The sequence below is a fragment of the Pararge aegeria genome, chromosome 14 (assembly GCF_905163445.1).
Source record: "Pararge aegeria chromosome 14, ilParAegt1.1, whole genome shotgun sequence".
In the NCBI taxonomy this organism is placed as follows: Eukaryota; Metazoa; Arthropoda; class Insecta; order Lepidoptera; family Nymphalidae; genus Pararge; species Pararge aegeria.
The window spans coordinates 18079062-18103078 of NC_053193.1; the positions used below are offsets into that span (position 1 = coordinate 18079062).

General features: G+C 36.4%; 1 protein-coding gene across 1 annotated transcript in view; it reads right to left on the reverse strand.

Moving 5' to 3' along the window:
- LOC120629581 overlaps positions 1 to 24017 on the reverse strand; it is a 64820-nt gene that overhangs the window by 32709 nt on the left and 8094 nt on the right. The window contains exons 2-4 of the mRNA XM_039898552.1: positions 18899 to 19031; positions 13770 to 14069; positions 11987 to 12160 (exon numbers count right to left, since the gene is read on the reverse strand). Coding sequence (XP_039754486.1) covers positions 11987 to 12160; positions 13770 to 14069; positions 18899 to 19031 — 607 coding nt within the window. The remainder of the gene's footprint in view (positions 1 to 11986; positions 12161 to 13769; positions 14070 to 18898; positions 19032 to 24017) is intronic.

Here is a 24017-nt window from a genome sequence, read left to right on the forward strand (position 1 = left end):
GGCTACCCGTCAGAGTCTTCTCCACTTTTGGCGGTTGGTAGCGTTGCGGAAGCATTCCACCACAGTTGTCGTTCAACGATAACGCCGTATCTGTACATCGAGTACTGAATAGTAGCAGCTACAATATTTTGATTGGTAAACAACAGACAAATTATACGATATGATAAATACGAAAACAATACGTAAATCTTGCAAGTTTGGGACTTCACAAAATAACAAGTGGATAATTATTCAGTCTTTATTCATATGAAAATTGAGCATACGAATGTTAAGCTTTTCAGAAGGAAATATACCATCATAGGAGTGTCCGTCAGCCTGTTTTGTGTATACTTTTGATGTAGAAAAATCCAACGAATTAGGCAATACATACGGAATATTATTCACCATCATCTTTCTTGAATAAAGCCTATTTTCTACGCCTCTGTAGCTTTTCCGTGGCTAAAGTTGGGGACACGCGCACGTTTACTAGTCATAAAGAATTCCGCACTTACAGGCAATTACGTCTAATGAGCATAGCGATGTTGAAAGCTCTACAAAAACATAGGAAGCAAAAGAAATGAGCACTTGAGTAGGGCGATTTCTATACCGGTCCCCGACGTCAGCAGAGGCTATGGGGAAAGTCGGCACGCCCGGGGGATCGATTATCTTATGCTTCCTTGAATAATTCCCTGGTGGGATGAGATTAATGCCAGTTTTCACTAGCGACGGACAATGCGATGCTTAAATAAGTACCGCCTTATCAAAGAAGATTTTTACTTGGCAACTCATATGACTGGACTTGTCTATGGGTCTTGCTACAAGGTGTGGTATTTTGTTTTTGTATAAGAATATTTTTCATTTTTCATATGGATATAGGTTATTTAAAAAAACCGTATTAATATTTTTCTCATAATTTGTCAAGGGGAGTTAACAAGTACCCTAAACTTATGATCCGCCGAATCGGTGTCGTAGCTTTAGATCGTTAGCGTCGTTGTCATTACATAAGAGTTCGTAAAACGTTTTTTTTCGCTAGGAATCACCGGAACCGATAGGCATCCGTTTAAGACTAACGTGTAATCCCTAGGTGGTTTAGTGCAAACGTACGTAACACTATTAACTGAAATATCTATGCCTGTTGTGCTTAACGACGAACAAGGAAATGCCTACATAAGTAACACCTAATCCAAGGAGACATACATGAACCGTAAATATAAGGGAATCCGACGAAACGGTTTTCCAACAAACTGCTAAAGTGGGGAACGATTTTCGGTAACTGTTTCGTTCAAGAAGTGAGCAGACATTATGTCCCAACCTAGACCCAAACATTGCTTTCCATCAGCCGCGATAATCGTCAAGTACAAGCCTAAAAAATGCTGTGTAATGAAATCAACACTGAGTTCATATATTCGAATGACTAGGAATTTAAATCATCGTAGGGCTGCCCACCACACCCTGTATTCTCACAGCTGGACAAAGGCATCCTCTATCAAAGGATAGAGGGTTCTAGAGCTTAAATCTTCCACGCCGTTGGCGGTCTTAATAAACTAAGTCAGTGTTAATGATAATGCATGCTGGCATTACATGTTCTTCGGGGCAACTAGCCTCACCTCATCCCTTGGATATATTTGACTACTACAGAACACAAGTCTAAGCCCAGCTAGAGTAGTAACTTTCAGATGTCTAAGTTAAAACTGACCTGTTGTCTGGACAGTTTCTTCGATTACCCTTTAAAAGGTATTTAATCACCAAAGACTCTCTGGGGTGCGGGGACTAACTAACACTTAGTACTTGCAAATATATGTAGAATATCAGCTCTAGACAAAAATAAATAAAATTTCAGCAGCGCGCATAGAGGATATAAACATTATGTCCGCGGGTGTAATGTAGTGTTTGTGTTCTCTATGATCGCAAGTGTGATTAAAATTTTATTATCATAGAAAATGGAGTAATAAATTCATTTATTTTTACTACATAAGGAATGTTAGAAATACTTTCGAATCCACTGGGCGACCGCAGTCCATTGCACTGTTACATCAGCACATACTCGTCGCCGCCCCGGGCGCGCCTACTTTCCCCGCAGTAGGTGCCTGCACCGCCGTAACAGCCGACATGCCTTATGGTGATGCCGCATGGGACCGGCGGAGAAATCGGCATGCTCATTCTCAAGACTTCTTAAGTGACAATCATTATGAAGAGACCAATATTGCGAAAATTTCTTTTCCAGATTAAATGAGATATTTGTGAAAGCGGTGATAGTTTAGCGGACTTTGGCTTCGCTATCAGGCCGAGTTCGAATCCCAGCCTCTCTATAGCCTCAACCTCTAATTTTCCTAAATTATGTGAGTTTTAAGCAATTAAATTATAACATGCTTTATCGGCGAAGAAAAACATCGGAAACCTGCATGCCTGAGAGATCTCTATAATGATTTCAAAGACGCGTGAAGTCCACCAGTCTGCACTGGGCCAGCGTAGTGGACTACGGCACCCTTCTTATTGTGGGAGGAGACCCTTCCGTGCCCTTCCGTAAGCCGGTAATGAGTGTATATGAAGACGGCGATGATGAGACATTTGTACTTTCAAAAGTCAAATACAGGTTTCGCAATTCAGTTGCACATGAACTCTGAACTAAACCAAATTGGCATTGTTAAAATGACAGAACTACAATCTGACAATTTCATATTTGAAAAAAGTTTTTCCTGAAGATTAAGGGTTGCACCTAATGGGGGATGAACACATAAACTTATTTTTTACTAAGTTATATTTTATGTTAATGCAAGATATTTAGAAATAGAAATAGAAGACTAACTGTTCCAACTGTACTGACTTCGTGTTCCTATCTATATAATTTACCCTGAATTGAAAAACTATGTAAGACGGAAACTATTTAATAATTAAGTAAATGCTTAAAGCAAGTATAGCCGATGAAATAAAGATTAAGGTCAATCGCCGATGAACATAAATTCAAAAGTTTAATCATTATGGAAAACATTTAAAATGGGCTCAGACCTGATATAAGATTGGGCAAGCCCCGATTTTCCCCCGGGATTAAAGTGATGTCTAAAAGATGTGTTTGAAAGACTAAGCACTTTTCGCTCCATAAAGAATCAGGGGAGGTTATTGCCGCTGCCACGTGTGAGGTCACACGTAGCCAGGCTAATTAATTTAATAGTTAGTTCAACAGCACTTAAAATGAGCTATACTGCATTTTAAATGCGCAGCGTTTCCGTTTGTGGGCACTAAGTGTACCATACCAGCGGTTACAGAGCCATCAAACATTTATTAGCTGTAAACAAATAATTATCTTCTTTGGTTTGCTCTTAGATAACATTTTTATTTAACTTAAATGGACCACCTGATGGAAAACACTTTTAACTAAGGTATTATGAATCCGAAAGGGTATTTGTTTGTTGGTTTGTCCTTCGGTCACGACCTAACTAAGCAACCAATTGTTTTTTCTCTTAGAGTTAGTTGAAAGGACGAAGAGTACTGTTAGTTGTATATTAAACAGCTTTTAACTTAATGCTTACAAATACATAGACGATATTTTTAACAAAACAATTTTAGGGTGCTATATCTTTCGTACAATATACAACACGGATCCATTTTACGAAAAGGAATATCCAATTTACAAAATACAATTTTTAGCAAAAAACGATTATTTTCTATTTTGTACTACCCGCTATTAGTTTTAGTTACTGTTATTTTTTTTATTTACTCAATGTTTATGTTTACAAAGGTCTAAAGAACTTTTTATATCTATTGTTTAACATTTATGTGTAATTGACAGAATAAAGAAATTCTCAAATCAATACCCGATATTAAAGAAAGGTACGAACTCTATTACAATAAGGTAAACTTATAAGTCATAATTGTGGTTACTATACGATTGATGAATTTCCCAAAGACAAGGCTGCTTGGAAGCAAAGCAAGCTTCCCTCTTATCTCTTACAAGATAGAAAAGTTCTAAAGATTCTTAAACTATAGTAAATCAATCTACTGGGTTCATTCCGGGTTCTCGGTAGAATCGCTTCCGGTTACTTTTCAAAAGTGCTTATAAACTACTTGAAATAAATGATAAGGAATGCAACTTTATGATCTTAGATCAAAAAACCAGCGTTCGTTCAACGTGCATTCACCTCTTAGGGCGCGTACTAAAATAAGCAAACCGTTGGGCCTACGACCTAGCCAGTGAGATGGCGGCAACGAAGCCTCCTACAGTTTTCATATCACGTGAAACCACGAGCACGGGCCGTGTTAATAACACGTCCGTCAGAATGTTGCTGTCGGGGAAATTGGTGATTTACTTCCATAACATTAGCACACTTGCACGAACAATGCCACTTTCGCCGGCGCCCATCCTTGGGCCACATTCCAGCGTTTACTTCATACCACATCTCCGCGGACGTGTTCGCAATATCAACTGCGTGGCACTTTGAGCATTTGGCAGGTTTATTGCCGTCTACTTTTGCGGTCGGCTTACAATTGCTATACCTATGTGAACCGATACAAAGCCCATGGCCAGAACTTTCAGACTAAACTTTATCTTCATTATCATGTACTATATTCCGCTCTCCTGCCTTTTATAATAAATGCGAGAGCTTTTGCGTATGAGATGAACGAACAATGTTCACGGATCAGAAGTAGCGGTGGGTTAGATCACCTACTATATATCACAATCTATACAACTATATATCAATCTAAATACCTTAGACCTTAATTTTATTAAAACATCGTTAAATTCAATTCAATTATAATTAGTTCTTTAAATATGTTATCGTCGTCTATTTAATTAGATGTAATAGTTTAATCGTCGTTTTTATTTCTACTTTCAAATATAAGGTAGTCTTATATATAGTAATACTAGCTGTGGCCCGCGACTTCGTCTGCGTTTGATTTTGTTTTTAAAGTATTCAGTATCGCTAAGCCTTAAATGAGTATAGTAGTATGACTGCCATGTGACTGTCAATTAATTATAGACAAATAATTTGCAATAGAATAAAATTGCACCTATAATTAAAGATCTAAGCTATCCTATCTCTTAAGTTGGACCAGACTGCTCACGGTGTGCCAATTTAATTTAAAATCGGTTAAGTAGTTTAGGAGTCCATCGCGGACAAACATCGTGACAGGAGATTTATATATATTAAGATATTAATTGTTATTAAAATTCCAAATGTATTTGCTTCAAGAAAATCTAGGTACTGTACTGTACAAAACAAAATTTGCCGTTCGTAGTGTCTCAACCACGAGTTTGAAGAAACTGGCAGGAAACTCAGCAGTTGCTCTTTTCCAACATCATTTAACAATCATTTTTCTATATTGTGAGAGAGGAAAACGAAAATTAAAATATTAAGGCGTCGTAATACTCATGCCGTCGCTCTATGGCTTTAGGTTTGAGTCTCTCGGTCCATCGCGCATGTGTAACACAACAGAAAATGTTGAAATGAAACCTCGATCGGGCCGAAATGTACAAATATATCTATTAAAATAATATTTCGATGATAATAATGACGGCCAATTGGCAGCGGGCAGCGGCCCTGCTTTCTGAGTCCAAGGCCGCGGGTTAGATTCCCACAACTGGCAAATATTTCTGTGATGAACATGAATGAGTTTCAGTGTCCGGGTGTTTATCTGTATTTTATAAGAATTTATGTATATCATTCATAAAATTATTCATCAGTCATCTTAGTACCACACAAAGCTACGCTTACTTTGGGTCTAGATGGTGATGTGTGTATTGTCGTAGTATATTTATTATTGATAATGCTTTGATTTCTTTTTACATATATAAGACACGAGAATGAAAATAAAATATATCATTATTTATAATTAGGATTCCAAGATATGAATTTAAATAAAATAGTTACTAAAGAGTATATGTTGATTTTATAAAAATCTATAGCTACGCGGAAACAGTTGACGATCTCAAATACAGAGCGGCATCGCGGATGGAATTATTATAATTATTGCGAAATGTTTTCGTCATTACAATTAAACTAAATTAAATTACTTCCTTTTTCATCGCACGAAATAATTGTATTGTCTTCGTGCATTGTAATAAACCTACTTTGGGATGTCTCTCAATAAGTGCAAAGTTTAATTAAATTTACGGACAGATTATATTATGACATAAAAGATAATTATAGAAACTAATTGCTGTCACTAGGGACTTGATTCTAGGACAATGTGAGATAACAATAAATACCCTACTGAGTTCGGTGTTAATTTCATTGGGACACTGAGGAACCCTCCTAACATTAGTTTTATGAAATTATCGCTATAACGCCATCACCTTGAAATTATGCAAAAAATAAGTAGTCATGAAAATTTCAAGAAAATATTTAATAAACTTATTCAAAGTTTTTGTTTGGTTGCTTCTAGATTTGAATTGTCGCAACTAGATCTAGGCAATATATTTCAGTTAGAATGCTGATTAAGGAAGATGGTAATATAATAGAAACTGAAAATAGGATAATCTTTATTAGTGATTTTCATTAGTAATAAATAAATCCTGATAATGGAATCCTGATCCCTAAACTAGAATAGTCCGATACTAGGCCAATGCAAATTGACTTAATTATGGTCTAAATAAATGATTCTAATTATTTTAAAGAAAAGGGTTAGGTTAGTTCATAAAAAAATTATCGCTAACAGACTCTTCGAAAAAGTCAAGACTGTCTGTCATTGCTTAAACTTATGCGATTATTATCTATGCTAATAAGATGTTAAGAAGATTATTTTGTTGGAAAGTGTTAATATTTTCAACTACTTGTGGAACGTCGGATTTAAAAAGCTTTTTTTGTATTTAACATCACGCTACAACCCTCAGGAGCCGAGCAACTAAAGTATAATTAGCGTTGGCGGGGCGGATGGCGAGGTTTCTGCTGTCCGAACGGGCGTTGGTAGTCACTACAAACAGACAAACTTGCATTTTTTAAAATGTACCTACTTATCGTAGTATTAAAGTGGATAGCCAAATATAAAATGATTTAAATGTTCGAGTAGGTATGTTGTAGAAAAGCTTATAAACTAATAACTGATTTTAAGTTAAGAAATGCACAGGAATTATAAATGATTGTTGATCTAAGATCTGAGTGCAGTCTTGGCGCGCAGTGAGTGCAGTAATCCGTGCTTATGAGAGCGGAACGAGCGGCGCCGGGGAATAAATGCTAGCGTGCACCGCCGCGCTGGTTCCGCGCTGTTCGTGGAAGCTACTCATATAAATAGTCATGAGGCGTTTCCTGAGGAAACGTTTATTAGTGCCACATTTGGGTGTGGCCATCTTTGTATTTCTTTTTCTACAGAATTTTATATTTCAACTTTAGTTTGGTTCTTAAATGACGCTGCATTGAGTTCCGAGCCCTCCTGGCACAGGTCTCATACTAAAAAGGAAGTCTACCCCGTTTTTTTCTAATTTGTCTTATAATCTAAACAATCTTGTCATAATTTTTGAGTATTAAGTATGATTTAAAAATATGAAATAACAAGTGCAACAAAATAAATATACCACACATACCACAATCGAAATAATAACAATCGAATGAGATTTTCTTAGTCGGGACATCATAAATAAAACGTAAGTACAGTAATTTTAAATAAAATACGCGTGGCCTATATCTGGCACTATATGGCTTATCTCGATGTTATAAGGTCTTAGTTACTAGCACGTAATGAACAAAACTTGAAGACTTAGTTATACGATAGGGTAAATATAGTGAGCAAATCAATTTTCATTTCATTTCATGATTCATTGCCACATGTTAGTGATAATAATCGGGACGGAGGCTCTGCGGGGCAAACCTCGTGCATTCATCAACAATGTTTTCTACCACATTGTTTTATTTTATTAGCCAAAAATCTCATTAAATACCCGGATGTAAATAATTTGGTGACTAGGTCAACAGTCTGGCTATTGTTACTAACATAACAGATAGAGCAGCGTGGATGGGTAAACTTTTATTATACACCATAGAAAAATAATAAATAAATATATTACTTCAATCCACACATCGCCATCTAGCCCCAATGTAAGCGTAGCTTGTTTTATGGGTACTAAGATGACTGATAAATATTTTTTATGAATAATATACATAAATACTTATAATATTCAGATAAACACCCAGCACTGAAAAACTTTCATGTTCGGCCGTTATATAACAATAAATAATATAGGGTTGACTGTGGGTGCGCTCTGAATCTCTCTCTCTCTCTCATAAGGGAAGCCATTGCTTATTTCTTCCCTCATAATGCTAAAGATATAAGGATCCTTATCCATTTACACATAAATGATGTAATAATATGTAAGTACGAGTACAACATAAGTTATGTTTATTTACACAGCGCGAGATTAAAAATAATATCAATTTCATTCATAGCAAGTTGTCATCGACCTTATAAATCGTCGCTGCAAACAGCTAGGCTCTCAGTGTTCTAATCTCTAGGCAGGTATGTCTAGGTCACATATACAAACAAAACAATCGATTAGCATGACTGGTCCTCTCACAGTAGGTATCTGTCTATTAAACGAAGTACGACTTACTCTCCTAAACGTTAATGACTTTCGAGTATCGAAACACTGACTTCGGAGAAACGTATCTACCTAATTTTCTTCTAATATCAAAGTTTCAGTCCGTCAATACAAAGATACATTAGCTATAATGCACCCGTACGCAGCCAGGGCGAGTCGCTAGTATTAAATATGTTATCATTTTCAGCAGTTATATTTTAACGGGACGCTCAGATATGTAAAATGAAAATTTGTATAACAGAATGTAGGACTGGAAAAATAGAGACGGAAGGTCCATTTTGCTCTGTCGTCGACGACGATACTCTAAAACCATCTACTGCGAGGCGTGAGACTCGCACTGGGGGTTCAGTTCAGGAAGAGAGGCCGCGGCATGCGGAATCGATCACCGATTATAACCTGTCTCTGTTTCTTTGTTACTAAACATAGTATATGTATATACTTCCCTAAATACTCAGCTAATACTATGCGTGTATGTACCTACGACAAAAAGTTGCGAGGTAAGGCGTTGTTTTGCTAGGCTTATTTAATAACTTGTTGAACGTTAACTGAGTTATGACAAAGAGAAATCGCTAAAAAAGAGTTAAAGCGCTAATTCATTCAAGGGCATATGTTTATTATTTTAAAACCAATTACCCAATGAAATCTTTGAGATGTCTCTCAATAAGTTCAAATTTTATATAAAACTTATTCTTACATAATAATCCTATTGTAATGATTACTTAAACGATAAAAACGCTTGGGTGTCAATTGCAACTTCATAGCTTAATATTAATTTAATGTGAGATGGTCATAACAAAAAAAATAACCCGGCTAAGTTTGTTGTGGGCTCTTCTTAGACAAGGGCGCCTTTGGAACCCTCGTAGCTCTAGGTTTAAGTTGGCGAACGAAGTTATCACCATTCCTTTACAAGTATGTAAACAGACTTGTATATGTCTGAAGGCTTCATAAGTGCCTGTAATAGGCATACATAAATAAAGAAATTTAAAATTTGAAAATTTAATAAAGTTCGTTAAAAATCTCGACTAGTTTAAAATACGCACTGTCACATTACATTGGCAACTAGGTTTAATGGAGTTTTAGTCTAGCTAAGTGGACAAAACAAGACAATTTAAACTTCATCAATTTTATTCAGTAGACGAATATCTAAAATCAAAGGCTTAAATTATTGTATTTCTAGGTTTATATTTTGGTTTACTTTACATTAATTAATTTTAAGTTGACATTTAATTTAATTTCATAATTTTTGATACCTTAATATTCTGACATATTGTATAAATTGGAAAAATAATTTTATAATTAAGGTGTTATTATAATTTGCATGCCATAGAATGGCAGATTGTAGCACGTAACTTATTATGTTTTAGTATAAGATCAAATTTGTTAACCTGCAATCACGCAAATAAAGATTTGAATTTAGATGTAACTTTATAAACAATTTCCAACTACCTCACCACTAATCCGGTAAGTAACTTATAGGTATAGTGAAATTCTTGTAAAGGCGAATAAGGTGAATGCTAGAAAACGAATGTATAAGGGAAATTCAATGTTGGAGGCGAGCTAGTTAGAAAATACGCGGTAAAGTAAAGTTGATTTTATATCAATATCTTTACTTGGTAATGCATTAAGAAGTGGTTAAGTTAACAACATTATGTTTACTTTGCATCATATTGTTAAATATTATAGAGTTGTTTTCTCTTGGTACATTGTGATATAAGAATGGTCTATAGTAAACGAGTTGCCGTTTTTAAAATTCCGAGAAGGCGCGAATTTTACCATGACTACAAAAAAAGAATCACTTAACTACTTCTAGGAGGGCTATCAAAATTAATATTACATGATAACGTTATATTTTTGACACAAGTTTAATCCATTGGATTCTGGTAATTTTTTTTTATTCTGGTGGAATAATTAGGTTGTAAATGATGATGATCAGTCATACGTAGGTAAGTAACCACCTTCAACTCTCAACGAAGAAAATTTAAAAACGTTTAAACGATTTCCAAGTGTCTATTATAACTAGGCTACGGGCTAGTTTTTTTACACGCCATACAGTAGTATAAGAAATTATTACGCTAATTAATTATATACACTTTATAAGTGCTGAATATATGCCTACCGTTTATAATAAGCTATTATAGGTATTTAACTAAATAAAGTCCTTAAAAGATTTTTAAATATGGATAAGTTATTCCGTGTTCTGGAGTAAAGAAAGTTTTGACATCTGACTTAAGCTGATGGAGGAGTAGGTTTATAGGAACCAGGTTGAACAAAATCGTGTTAGGGGCGTGATCGTGACTAGTGTCGGTCAGTCTGACCCATTGCCCTCTTCGCAGCTGTTTCACCGACTTTTCACCTGGCACGTATCTTTATCGTTATGCTTAACAGCAGTGCGGGCACTTTTGTACTTGCTCTATTACATCGTATCTAAATGTGACTTCTGAGATATATAAAGCTATTTTTTTTTGTGAAGCGATTTCCTGCTATTTGTCCACCAAGAACTGATACTGATCCGCTTTATATGGTACCCCGATCCACCGCGTCGCATGTCGCCGAGTTCATACGTATTATAGCTCCTACATGCTCGAAGTTTGGGTTTGGTGAACGTGTCCCTTAGTAAGGTCTTTTGGCCTGCTGGGATAGTCGGCCATCGCTTTAGGTAGTAAGACCTAAAATTCTCATTTATTATTATAATGACAATTTATTATTAGCGAAGTAGGTCTTTTTTTGTAAAAAAATGTATGTTGTATACGGAATTAACTGGAGGTCAGACGGACTTGCGACTAAAAAAATTATGTGCCAAAATTACTAGGAGACGTTGATGCTCCAGATATTCATATCCAACTGTGTTACGTGTTCCTAAAGCAAACAACCTTCGCCAACGAAAAAATAAATCTTTCGTGTTCCCTTCTTGTAGCACTGTTGCACGAAGTTTGGCACCTATGCCGGGTTCATTGGCGTCATTCTACGCGCTCTTAAACAGCAATGTTCAATGCGATCCATTCCATGACGGTTGGACAGCATTGTTCCGTGAATTAATACTAAATAAATAAATAAATATACTACGACAAGGTAGAGGTACTCTGAGAATATTGAATACTAGGTGTTCTTTATCCGCCTTTACTACGGTTATTTACCAATCCCATAGGAATCGTTTCCTGGGATCAAAGTAGAATATGTTTCCGCTCTTTCAACTAAGTCTATGCCAAAAATCAAGTTCATTGGATGCTTAGTTAGGGCGTGACGCAAAGAGAAACAAACGCACTTTCGCATTTATAATATCAGTAAAGATTATAATATTGAACCTCTATATTCGCAGAGTACAACCTACAGTAAACTATATTTAAATCATGTCTTTTATAATGTTTAGTGGCATCTTTCTTTCGTTTCTGTTATAGTTTTCCATAAATAATGTACTTCCATCTAGTTGGTGTTAGTGGCCTGCCATGCTAACAAGATGTGGAATAAATAAAAGATCCTCACCGTGCTGGCAGGGTGCGCGGGTAGCAGCACCAGGGGCGGCTGGGGTGGCTTGCGCGCCTTCCTGACGCCCTTGCTGCGAGGGCGCGGCACGGTGGCGGGCGCGTGCTGCCGCCCCAGCCAGCGCGTCACCAACTTCTCCTTGCTGTTGGCGCTGCCGAACTCCGGGGACTCCTCCTAGCAGACCAAGAAGTTGTAGGTTATCTCACCATCATCATATCGTACTACTATGAGAAGGGGTTAACTCCAACACACTGACCCAGTGCGAATTGGTAAACTCCACCCACCTTTGAGAACAATATGGAAAATTCTATGGCATGCTGGTTTCCTCACGATGTTTTCCTTCACCGTTAGAGCAAGTCATATTTTAACTCGGACCCGGAAAGTAAAATTGAAGTGTTCTGTCACCGCCTTACCTAGTAATCTCAATATGATCATTCAGGCCTTGACGCCTATTTATTGGAGGATTCAAACATAGTACCCTCTATCTAACTTGCTCTATGCATTCTTGTATTTGTTATATTTTCTATTTCTATAGTGTGCAATAAAAGTGTATACATTCAATTCATTTATTGTCTCGGAGGCATTTCATGGGCCGACTAAACCATAGGAGTGTGTACGTCGGTCCATCTACAGACACCATTCTAGCAATGAGGCAAACAACTAGTGTGCGCCATTGAGAAAAACAAAAATGTTTCGCATGTGCGTAAGCGTATCCTACCTCTTGGAGCCGTAGCTCGGCGACAACTATTTTCTATATTTAAGTGCCAAGGGTATTTCTAGTTATAAAGATTTCTATGGTCGCGCTACATTTTGTAATACTGATCGACACACAAAGTAGACTGCCTTCAGACCTGAACACAGCAATACTGTTTGACAGCAGAATACAGCATGGCGGTAATGCTTCCCCGGACGAGCTCTGTCACAAAAAAGCTCTACTACTACTCACTCGAAGGTTCCGTACCGTACCCGAATGCTTCTAACGGGCACTATTAATATAAAACTGCTGTCCATTTGTTTGTCAGTCTATCAGAGAGCTGTTTTTTATAAACCGTAGTAGGTAGAGAGATAAAATTTTCACAGAATATGTTTTTCAATGGCCGCTATAGCAAACAATAATAAAATTTAAAAGGGTGGGTACTCGAGATTACGTTTAATATCACATGGGTAAGTAAAATTGGGCTTTACTACTGATACGGCGTCTGTTCATAAAATGAAATAATATAGCAGCAGTTCATTCCGTTCTTTAAGGTAAACAAAAATCTTACGAGTCGAGAATGTGTGTTTATGGTAGGTATAGTCACGCACGCGAGTCAAGGCAAACATGTGTGGTTTTTTAAAACTAAATTGTCCTACCCTAGTCTATAATTACAGGCCAATTACATACTTAATCGTAGCTTTATTACAACACAATAAAACAATCATTTTCTGTAAATAGCGAACTCCTAAAAAAATATTATTCGTTACCTTTGAGAGAAATACTTAGAGGTTTTCCGAACTTTTATGATGACCTACGTGGCGCAGTCGTATGGTCTTATAAGCAGAGATCCTGGGTTCGATCCCCGGTGAGGATAATTTGGTATTTTAATATCTTCAGTAGTGGGAGGCTTCGGCCGTGGCTGGTTATCCCCCTGCCAATAAAAACTGCCCGGTAGGAATTCGTACAAAACACCATTAGAGGTATGGGTTCAATTTATCTGTCGTACCCCTAACAGCTTCCATCTTAACATCACCACGTGAGATTGAAGTCAAGGGCTAACTTGTAGCGTAATAAAAAATAACTTGCCTTTTTCTTCTTCAATGTATCCACCTGCAGTTTTGCCTCCAACTCTTTGCACAGCTCGTGGCCGCGGACCTTCTCCGCATCCTGGGCCTTCTTGATCTCATCCACGTGAAAGACGCAAGGCTGAACAGGTTTAAAGGTCGGGTCGAACTGGTTGTGGTCGAAGGGCTGTTTGGGCCTGAAGCAGGGACAGACCCGCTTGGAGAGGTGGTAGATGGAGACGATGCACACCAGGCAGTGGACGGATGCGATGATGAGGAGCGCTATGTTGGTGAGCACGGGCGTCCAGGCTTCCATTTCATCCTGGGAATAAATGAGGGCTTTAACAGGGGCTTTCTATTTCCCATCATCAGCAGCGCCATTATAAAATGTGCTACTGCTACACACGACTTCCCCGGCGCAGCTGTGAGCGTTATGAAAATAGGAGGAATTTGGGAATTTGGGAATATATAATTTCTGAATTTTCTCTGGTCTGGTCTTATAGAACCACCCTAACGACAAAGACGTGCCGCTGAGCGATTTAGTGTTCCAGCGCGATGTCGCATAGAAACCGATTAGGGGAATGACTACCATACTCCCTAACAGGTTAGCCCGCTACCATCTTAGACTGCATCATCATTTATGACTAGGTGAGATTGCAATCAAGGGCTAACTTGCTGGGCCCAGACCTCCTCGCAAACGACAGAGAGCATGTTCATAGACTGAGGCTTAAAGATACTACTATATAGTATATAGATAGCTTTAGTTTTAAGTTACCGAATGCAGTTATCACCATCACTAACATTAGTGTAACATGTTAAGTGTTAAACGCTTCGTAATGCCTGTAATAAGGTCTATATGAATAAAATATTTTTGAATTTGAATTTGAATTTACTTCTAATGGTTAAAACCACTAGAAACAGTCACAATAATGTTAAATTACATAGATACAATTATGTGATTCTTAGTTAAACTGCTTTAAATTGTAAAGAGATGACAATGCACAATCTAATGCGTTCAGAAATTAAGAGTAAGTTGTGTAAACCCGGCCACCTTCAGTAGGTAGATCTCGCTATTTTTACCGTTACAATAGGTTCCACGGTCAGACTTTGAAATGCTTATTACTTAATTATATACATAGCATTTCAATTAACTTGCTATAATAATCACAACAGCGTAGAAACTGCTTTATTTCTCTTATTCTCGCTATGGGCTCTTTTTGGATTTGCCTAATTATTCGATAGATGTTCAGTAATTCAGCAGTAAGCTAAACTGTTTATTGATAAGAGTTAACGCCATAAAAGTAAAAGTCAAAGTCAAAAATATTGTTATTCAAATATAGATGGCACTTATGATGCGTACAATACATTAGTGAATTTTGTGTTTTTTTTTTTTACTGTAGATAGGCCGGAAAGACAAGACACGCTTCACTATGGGTTTGAGTATGACGATATAGACTTAAATACATATGTTAGAGAATAGAGAATAATTATGTCTCGTTCTGGCAGGACAGTGAGGCCTCCGGATAGATGGGGGTTTACGTAACTACCAGTCTTGCTCGGAATAAGGAGCTTTACGGCGAAAATGTGCATAATATAATAGTTAAGTAAAATATTATTATGTGTGTGGTAAATTTGATATAAGTTCAATAATGAGTTTAAATTCATGGATTCAAAATAAGGTTATTGTGGTAATAAGGTTAATGTGTTTATTGATTTTGTATTTTTATACTAGGATATTGTTGAAAAAGTTTTTATGTAATGTAAATTTGTCTTTAAAATCTTTAAGATTTAATTAATCTCAAATGCATTTTGTGATGAAATGATTATTTGATTGATTTGTAATTTAATTAATTTTGGAAAGAGAAAGGTGAGAATGATTGTTAATTTTTAGTTTATTTTTAAGGGAAAGATGTGAGGGTGGGTTAATAATAAATATTGTATGAGGTGCATAGTTATAAGAATAAAGTCAGTACATGCCTAACGCTGGTGTATTATTGACACGTCTTTACAATGTGTTCATGGTAATTAGATGACAGCGATAACCATATTCGAAAACTTAACCCTCGTATGCTAAAGCTACGAGGGTTCCTAACGCGCTCTAGTCTAAGAAGAAGCCCACAACAAACTAAGCCGGGTGCTCTTTTTGCAAAAAGCATCTCACATTTTCATTTTAAATTTTTAGAAGAGCAATCTGGTTAGAGCAATAATTCACACCAATGCTTTTTTATTTATGGGTAGTCCTTTACCCCAAAAGGGTTGCTTATTTAGTTTACCAAGTATAATCAAGTGGGCAATCTGATCGTTTTTTTTATTGTTAAGTATAATTAACGCAAATTATACTTAACAATAAACAAAAGATCCTCAATTAACACTTCGGCATTTCACATATGTTAGGCTAGGCAAGAAATAACGCGCGAACTCATACCACCGTAATACAATATGAGAACGTCATGGGAAACTCATCAAATCCAAACGAACCGTTAAACTCATAACGACCAACGACTCGTAAGTACTGCCGATGTCATTAGAGCACTGCATTTGTGCCGAAGTTCCCGCGCTCGGTTCAAGGTTCGAGCTGTTGCCACAGACGATCATGTAATAATATAAAAGTAATGGTCGGTAATAGCGAGCTATCATCGCTGACTGCGAGCGTGCGGATTGCCTTGAACTATAGACGCTGGCTTGACTAATATTGCATTTACCTTAACTGGGTAGCTTTTTACCAGAGCTGAAAGAGCTTCCCTAACAGCAAAACTTAAGCTGCGCACAGATTTCGTAGGAATTTCCATAGAAAATAGGGATATAGAACTCAAACCAACTATGCTGCTAATGAAACCAAATACAATATAATTAAATGAATAATGTATCAAGTATATTGACTGCATTATTAATCTGCTATGTACAATAACCAAATGGCATCGCACCCGTCCACGCCTCAACTTCTCTGTTGACAAAATATTTAGTCGTGTACACTTGAAGCCAACAAATTTGCTTATTTATTTATACAACGTGTAAGCCAACGAAATACTGTAGAAGGGTGCATGAAATCAAAAGAAGCATATTTTTTTTCCATACAAACTAATTCAAATAATTCTAAATGTTTACTTATGACAACTCTATTGAAGATAAAAGACTGACACGCGCATAGTACCTACGCTAAGTGCGCGTACCTAATAAAGTGACAGCATCTGATTTATTTCAGTAAAAACTATGAAGTGCTGTAAACTATGCAGTGGTTCGGTTTCACAGATAAGTCTCAAAGACAGTATATTATATATCTCTAAAGCCTGTGAAGTAATATTTCGGTATGAATTTACACGTTTCATATGACTAGCAAACAAACAAACAGTATTGACACAGCCCTCGAATAACCCGTAAAAAGTTTTCTGCGAAATCCTGGGATTGAAGCTGCTTTAATTATACCCATGTACCGTACCTATGTTATCATACCTATGTTATCATATTAAATGAACTGCTTTAACTAACGGTGAAATAATACGAGATAATAATTTGGAGACAGAAGACAGTTAGACATAACGTTGGTTACCTGACTAGGAAATCACATAAATGATAACAAAGGCTCCGGAGTTAGGAATAATTAATGCTTTTACTAGTCTAAGTTTAAATGTGACAAATTTTAACATAAAAAAGGAAAAAAAAGTCTATTTGCAAAATAAATTGTTGGTTTGCCAAACCAAAAACTGTAATACATACATTTGTGCAAACAAGTGTACTTTGAGTAACTGGTGCATAATAAATCGCTTAGTCCAAGATTTATTCATAGATATACAAACTTGCGCGAGCGCATAATTTTGCTAGTTCCCTAAACACAAATGCCTCGTCTGAGCCATTGTCAATTGTAATCATCAATTCTTGTTTATTTAATCAAAATACCGGAACTAAGTGCTCTAAATTCAATTGACTATAAGCACACAAAGTATACCTAAAGCAGAAGCTTAATTTTTAATGGTTACATTTGTTAGAAGCTATTTATAATGAAACGATGAGCACTGTAAAAGTATAAACCAAAACTTATAAAATTAGCACTACAACATCAAATAAAAAACAAGCATTAAAAGCTCATTAATTCCCTCATTGTATTCATATTCATTTCATCCACTAATTTATATTGTTTTCACAAAAATATATTCTAGGTTATGGCTGATATAGTATTAAGGGTCTACTTGAAAGTACGAGTATTAGCTAATTAATTAGGTACACACTCGTTGTAAACCTTCGATATATTTACTAATATTATAAAGTGGAAGGATTTCTTGTTAACTAAAGAAAGGCTTAACTATCAGTAAGCAACATAGATATATTGATATCCTTAAAAATGAAAAACATAATGGTATTAATATAGCAGTAAAAACCTTCAATTATTCCAATCGGACATTTAATTTCGAAGTTATCGCGAGTTCGAAAAAATCTAAGGACTACGACAAAAAAGGGTCCTAAAAATAGGCTTAGAGATGTTTTTCTCAGGGACCTGTAAATAGTATTAGTGGTTACTCCACTTGCAGCTCCAACACGAAACAAATCATACTCCGCTTGTATATGTCTACACTTGTTGTCTCTGTATGCTTGAAGCCCCAACCCTAGCTAAAAAGGAGCGCGTTGAAATCTTTTGATCTACGCTTTGTGACTCAATGGAATTCTAGACTAGGTAACATTCGTATTTAAAATATTAGTAAAAATTGAGCAGAAATGTCCAAACTTGATGTGGAATTTATGGTAATAAAACAAAGATTAAAATGTATAGGGTGGTAACACTTTTAATAATCAATAATTGTAATTTTATCGCTATTTCCTAGTTAAACAAAAAAAATAGTTTAACCTGTCTTTCTGAAGCATTATTTAGCCGCTCAATAAAAATAACTTAAAACCAATATTAACAAATTTTTAATTACTATGCTATGTCTATTATACTTTTCATAGAATTTGGCGGATTAGAAAAGTTTTTGGTTGATATGATCAATCGTCAAACAAATCGGTTAAAATTTGTTTAAATTGACTCAAACACATTATTGCAACAATGCTGCTTAGCGGCAGAAATAAGGATAATGTTAGTACTTCCCCGGACGAGCTCAGTCACAAAAAGCTCTGGTACCAATAAAGTGCTGCTGTCGCCGCGCAAGCGCATGTACTCACTTCGAAGCTGCTGAGCGGCGCTCGCGGGCTCAGCGAGTCGCGGTGCAGGCCCGTGGCTGCCAGCACCGCGGCGCTGTTGCCGCAAGCCAGGCACAGCAGAGACAGCGCCAGGAATGCTGTCAGTGACCCACTGCTGCGGACAAGAATAATAAACATTAATCTCTTTTGTTAATGGGCATGCTGACAATAACATAGAATCGCTAAAATATTGAATTTATCTAATGGTATGGTTATATGGTATTCATGTATTATGAAAGACGTATTTATTTAATTATTTTCATTTATTTTCAATAATTACTGCAAAATCTAGCGAGCCGCCATGACATGACAAAATTATGACGTCACGTCTACATAAACATAATTTTGTACTGCTTGTATTTCAAAAATCTCAACTCAATCTCTGTGCCCCAAAAGGAGGCGGGAGTGTTAACAAAAACCAGAGTTATTTATAAATATTCCCATCTGAGACCCCCATCAACACCTTGCAGACATACGCGGAAGTTGTAGAGCTGGAAACTGGAATAAAATAGCCTAAATTTGACTATCGTGGTGAGATTCTCATTGCTGTGCGATTTGGAAAAGAGTCCAACAGACGTTGATAAAACACTTAATTTAACGACATTTGAAAAGAAAAAAAAGGTTTCAAAGACCTAAAGAGAAAGCTTTTATCCAGATCGCCATCTGCACTTAATACGAATTGCGAACGGCAAAAGGTATAAAGGATCTAGAAATAAAAAACCCCTTGTTCTAATCACATTTGACAGGATAATATTATATTATAGAGTACTAAGATGGCTGATGAATATTTTTATGAAAAATATACATAAATACTTATATATACAGATACGAAAAAACATGGTTTTCATCACACAAACATTTATCAGCTGTGGGGATCGAACCAACAGCCTTGGACTCAGAAAGCAGGCTAACTGCTTCAATCGGCCGTCAAATAAATAATTTTTGTAATAGATATACGTATTGCGTTATTTTCATCTATGAGATTTTTTCCTCCGAGGTAGGGTCTTATTGCGTGAGAATGACTCGTACTTTGCCAGTTTTTTTACGTAGACGTACCGACAGGTATATTTACAGGCGCGGGCATTACTTGTAACACATGACGAAAGTGCCGTCATGCCATTTAATCATGTAACACGAAAGTACGTACACCACAGTCAAGGCAGCGCGGCCGCGGTGCACGAAGATGGTTTCTTTTTGATTGATAAGGCTTTTTCTTTTCTTTGCATTTATCTTTTTACGGTAACGTGACTCGGACAATTTGACTAGGTACTTATAAACATTCGTAATGAGTTCGAGTAATAAACGTAGGTTATGCGTGTGAAGTCTACCAATCCGTACCAGGCAAGCGTGGTGAACTACGGCTTAAAACCCTTCTCATTGTGGAGGAGAACCGTGCCCTGTAGTGGGTCGGTAAAGGCTTGATATGATTATAGCATATTAATAGTCCTCATCTACCTATAACATCATCTTAGAATACTACAACATCTTAGAATGAGAAGGGTTAAGACAGTTATACACCACGCTGACCTGGTGCGGATTGGTAGACTTCACACGCCTTTGAGAACATTATGAAGTGCAGGTTTCCTCACGATGATTTCCTTTAACGTTTAACCAAGAGATATTGAATTCTTAAAACGCAAATAACATAGAAAAGTTAGAGATGCGTGTGCTAAAAAATATAAAGAATGGAAGGCCAAAGTATTCAGATATTCACTTCAATACCAACAATGTTCAGGATGGCACTTAGATCTTTCATTAATTACCAGTATTATTGAAGCTAAATACCTAGTTACTTAGCAGTAATCATTTATTCCCATGACTATTATTCTTCCTTCCTATTAAAGTATTCATTTTATAAAAGACATCTTTAAAACCCACCAACCTGCTTTAGAGCAGTGTTGTGGGTCTGTACTCTATAAACCTGACTTTCCAAGGAGTGAAATAAAACAACTGGACTGACTCTAATACTGTATATTAAGCTTCTCTATAATTCATATTACTTGTTACCTTCAAATGACTCTACTACCAGTTCGGAATGCTGTCTTCGGCAGAGAAGACCACTGGCAAGAAACTCTACCGTTGCTCTTTTATTCAATCAATTAAAACAACTTATCAACACAATTACAACATTGTCATATGCAATAACGCTAGGCCCTTTGATACAAGACATATTTTAAGACCGGTAAAACGTAACTACTATTATCACTTATAACATCAGGACTTTTGGAACAAGTTGTTTGTATAGAGCAACCTCTGCTACATAAACTGTCGGTATAAAGTTATGCTAGGGCTCCATATATGATACCTAAATAAACCAAAGGATGAGATATACTTATCTAATGCAACATCAGGTACAACCATAGTACCAACAACTTTTAACAACTCCATCACCAGTACATACGACTTGTTTCGCCACAACAATATTTCTTTAAGTGTATCGTTTCCATTATAAATCATCTCAACCCAATTTGTAACGTTCTAACCACAATACTTTACTTAATCTCCTTTTCTTAATTAATTCCTTTTTAAATCCGTGCTAACTTCTCTTTCCCGCCAATCTAACTTGTCAAACTCGCGTCTCCCGCCATAGATCCTATACTTTTATTTGACAGTCTACTAAAGTCCATTATTCTATTTTCAACACATTATCAATGAGTATACAAACTATGATTTGTTGATATATTTAATATAATCATCGGGTTTATCATAGATAAAGTGCTGTAATTCCCTATTTCCTAACACGTGCGAGGGTTCTAACTCCCACCCACCCACTGAAAGTAATGCCGATGTCCCATCCACTAGGCTATCATCGCTCCTCGCATATTAATAGTGATTTGTGCTAATACAATTTAAATTGTTTCAGTGGGCGGGTCATGTACAATACCTGTTGCTCAAATCATTCTCACTACAGCGACGCGACGGTGGCCAGATGAATTAATTAGGAGAGAAAGCGACAAGTGATCGCGATGAGGTGCTATTACTGACACTGATTACAGTGATCACAGTGCTGGAGTCGTCGCCGGCTTCTGAAACGCTGATCAATGATTGAGTTAGCGAATCGCTCTGGTAAGGGAATCGGCTTACTACACGATGAATAGGTAAAGTATCACGCATCGCAAACTTGGCTTCAACACAACAATTGCACAAGGTGACGTGCATCAAATAAGAATTTATGTTGTGAAATGGTTTTTAGCAGGTCTAGTCTTATTCACCATATCTATATAGAATTACAGCAAATATAGCTCAAACTTATGTTATCTATGTCTCTAAATTGTTGCGTATTCTACTGATTAAGCTGACCAAGATGATACGAGTAGATCTAGCCGCATGGTAGGCAACATCATAGGTCAGGCCCTTCACTCAGTAATTTAATGATTTAAAATGTTACTACTGCCAACACCACAGCACGCGCTTTTTAATGCCAAATTGCGATCCTATTTAAATAAAAAAACGGCAAAAAATGGGATTTTTTAACGCCTTTTTTCACCCCCCTACGCCGTTAAATTGTAACTGATCTCTTTCTAGTCGTGTCGGATCGAAGGAATAGAGAGCGCATCTGTGTCCGTCAGATTGACCACTATTGCCGAAATCAAAGATTGCGTTACAATGACAGCGGAATTGACCAGCCTTTGAGAAACCGGCAGCTAATTACCCAGATTCGCCGCACACGCGAGCCTGATAGGGAAAGAAAACGATATTTAAGAATTAGGTACAGATTGTGGATACTCATCATAATTAGCCCCATTGCTGTCTCTTTACTGGCTCGAGCATAGACCTCTTCTCTCGTAGCAGAGAGCTATTTGGGGGAGACCTACCACGCTGCTCCAATGTGGGTTGATGAGCTTATCACATAATCGGGTACGACGGCTTAGCGACCTCTTCGAGGCAGCGGGGTGGAAATCGCTAAATTTGTTACTTTTTGTGGTACTTAGAATTAAAACCAAAACGTAACAATTTTTGACCGACCCGGCCCGGGAATAGAATTATTCTTATTATCAGTTGTAACCTGGGGCAAGGAGGAATTTATTTGTTTATTTCTATGATTTTAACAAAGTTATGACTTACAAATTAACTATTTCCTAATAATATTTGACTGCGTATATCTATGTATTTAAGATGCTATATAAAAACTTGCTAGCCTAAATACCTACGATCGATCGAAGCATAAAAAAGATAAAGATTTATTCACTCCTTAAATCAATTTAATGAATCTATTCATAAAATTAAATATGTATAGAAAATTAAATAATAAATCATAAATCGATATGGAAGTTAAAAATCATCGGACATGGTAGGCCGAATAAATTCAATTATTTATGATCAAATAATTTAAAAGTAAGCTATAGGTTAGAAACGCGATGTAAATAGTAATTTGGTTGAATAATAATTGTTCTTTAAGGATGCCAGTGGAATTTATATATAAAATGAAGAACGAGCGCTACAGTCGATATTAATCGTTCATAGAATAGAATACAATATGTGTATTACCAGAACAACAAATAAATACATTATAAATATAACAATTTTACACAAATGTGTGACACTTACGATGAACTGAATAAAGATATTTTTTTGACTTTGATGATTATTTTGGAGAATAAAATGCAAGAAAGATTTTTCATTTACCAATTATATTAAGATTGTGCGCTCAAACAAAAAACAACAAATATAGCTTTGTTTTTCGTTTTAGATCTACCACAAGCACAAAATATTTACAGATTACGCCATGTCCATAAAGATAAATTTTTTAAAGACACGTGTAAAAGAAACCCCATATTCATATCTTGCAGCGTTTCATCGTTTTAGTATCTCTAATTACAACTCATTATAAACTGAAACATTAATTTATCTGAAATAATAGCACTCTTCATTCACTACAAAGATCCTTCAATCTTCCATTGACACTTCCGTCTCTACTCTTCTGAACCTCTTTTTTCCCGCCATATTTAATATTTATATGACCTTCCTTTTTGACCTGGCTTTCGGTCATTTTGAATTCCTACTCCAACTTATATCGAACTCAAAACTTTGCATAATTTTGACCAGTCTGAACGAAGATACCTTTTTTCTTTAACTAAACGTACAAAATGCAAATTTGTTA